Source organism: Chlorella variabilis, assembly GCF_000147415.1.
Source record: "Chlorella variabilis unplaced genomic scaffold CHLNCscaffold_6, whole genome shotgun sequence".
Classification (NCBI taxonomy): domain Eukaryota; kingdom Viridiplantae; phylum Chlorophyta; class Trebouxiophyceae; order Chlorellales; family Chlorellaceae; genus Chlorella; species Chlorella variabilis.
Window position 1 is genome coordinate 1,555,570 of NW_005435082.1, and position 1,098 is coordinate 1,556,667.

The 1,098-nt window shown below is 64.3% G+C and overlaps 1 protein-coding gene across 1 annotated transcript; it reads left to right on the forward strand.

Annotated features, from left to right (window-relative positions):
* Positions 1-193: 193 nt before the first annotated feature.
* Positions 194-824, forward strand: CHLNCDRAFT_143868 (hypothetical protein; the record flags this gene model as incomplete). Its single annotated transcript, XM_005849127.1, has 2 exons — positions 194-614; positions 805-824. The coding sequence occupies 2 exons, from the start codon at positions 194-196 to the stop codon at positions 822-824; spliced, it is 441 nt and encodes a 146-aa protein (XP_005849189.1).
* Between the last annotated feature and the right edge of the window lie 274 nt (positions 825-1,098).

The window sequence follows — 1,098 nt, forward strand, 5'->3', positions numbered from 1 at the left end:
CCATCATAGCTGGCGGTTTGGCTGCCTGGCTTCTGGAGGACCGTGCAAAGGCAGGAGGCTGGGAAGCGGGACTCGTGGCAGCGTTCTCGCGTTCTTGCTAGCCGCGTTCTCGCGGCAGCCGGCGCCCCCTGCGACTTGACTGCTGACGAGGGGGGTGCCATACCTGAATCGATGGAAGCGCTCCTGGAGCGCCATGTTGCTTCGGGTGCAACAGGCTGCGGCCGCGGCTCTGCCTCGCTGGCAGAGCGGGGAGTGCGTGCCGCCATTATTTTACGCTGATGACCAGGCCTTGCTGGCCACCACGCCGGCAAGCCTGCGTTTCCAGCTCGGTTACCTTGAGAGCTACTGTGCCGCCTGGGGCCTCACGGTCAACACCAAAAAGACCCAGGTGGTAGTGTACACCACTGGCGGGGCTGCTGCCACGGAGGAGCGGTTCCGCTACGGCGGCAATGAGGTGGAAACCGTCCCCACCTTCAGATGCCTCGGCGTGCACCTGCACTGCCGGCAGGCCTTTGCCTCGGCGGCATCGTTTTGGGCGGAGGCTGGGCGGCGCGCGATGCACCTGCTGCGCCGCCGCCTGGCCGAGAATGGGTCGCAGGACCCCCTGCTCATGCGTGCGTGCGTTCAAGTCCTACGTCCTGCCGACGCTGTCGTACGGGGCAGAGATCTGGGCGCCGCAGCGAGGTTGCACGCTTTGTGAGCAACCTGCAGGCTATGGGCGGCGAGCGGGTCGCCCGTCTTGCCATGCTGGATAGCGTTGCGCTGGCTGCCGACACGGACACAGGGCTGCCACTGGCCCGGCAGCCCTGGGCAGCGCAGGTTAGCCGCGTTCTCGCGGCGGCCGGTGCCCCCTGCGACTTGACTGCTGACGAGGGGGTTGCCATACCTGAATTGACGGAAGCCACGACATGCAGTACTGCCTGCCCTTGCTTGTGTGGGCTTAAAGTCTGGTAAAGCAAGAACTAACTTGCAACATAGACTCCCCGCCGAAACGGGACGGGAACCGGGCGAAAGCAGAGAAAGCAATAAAACAAGGGTGGAGCAAGGCGACATGCAACGCAAGCAGCTGACAGGGCACGCATCGAAANCGTGTGTATG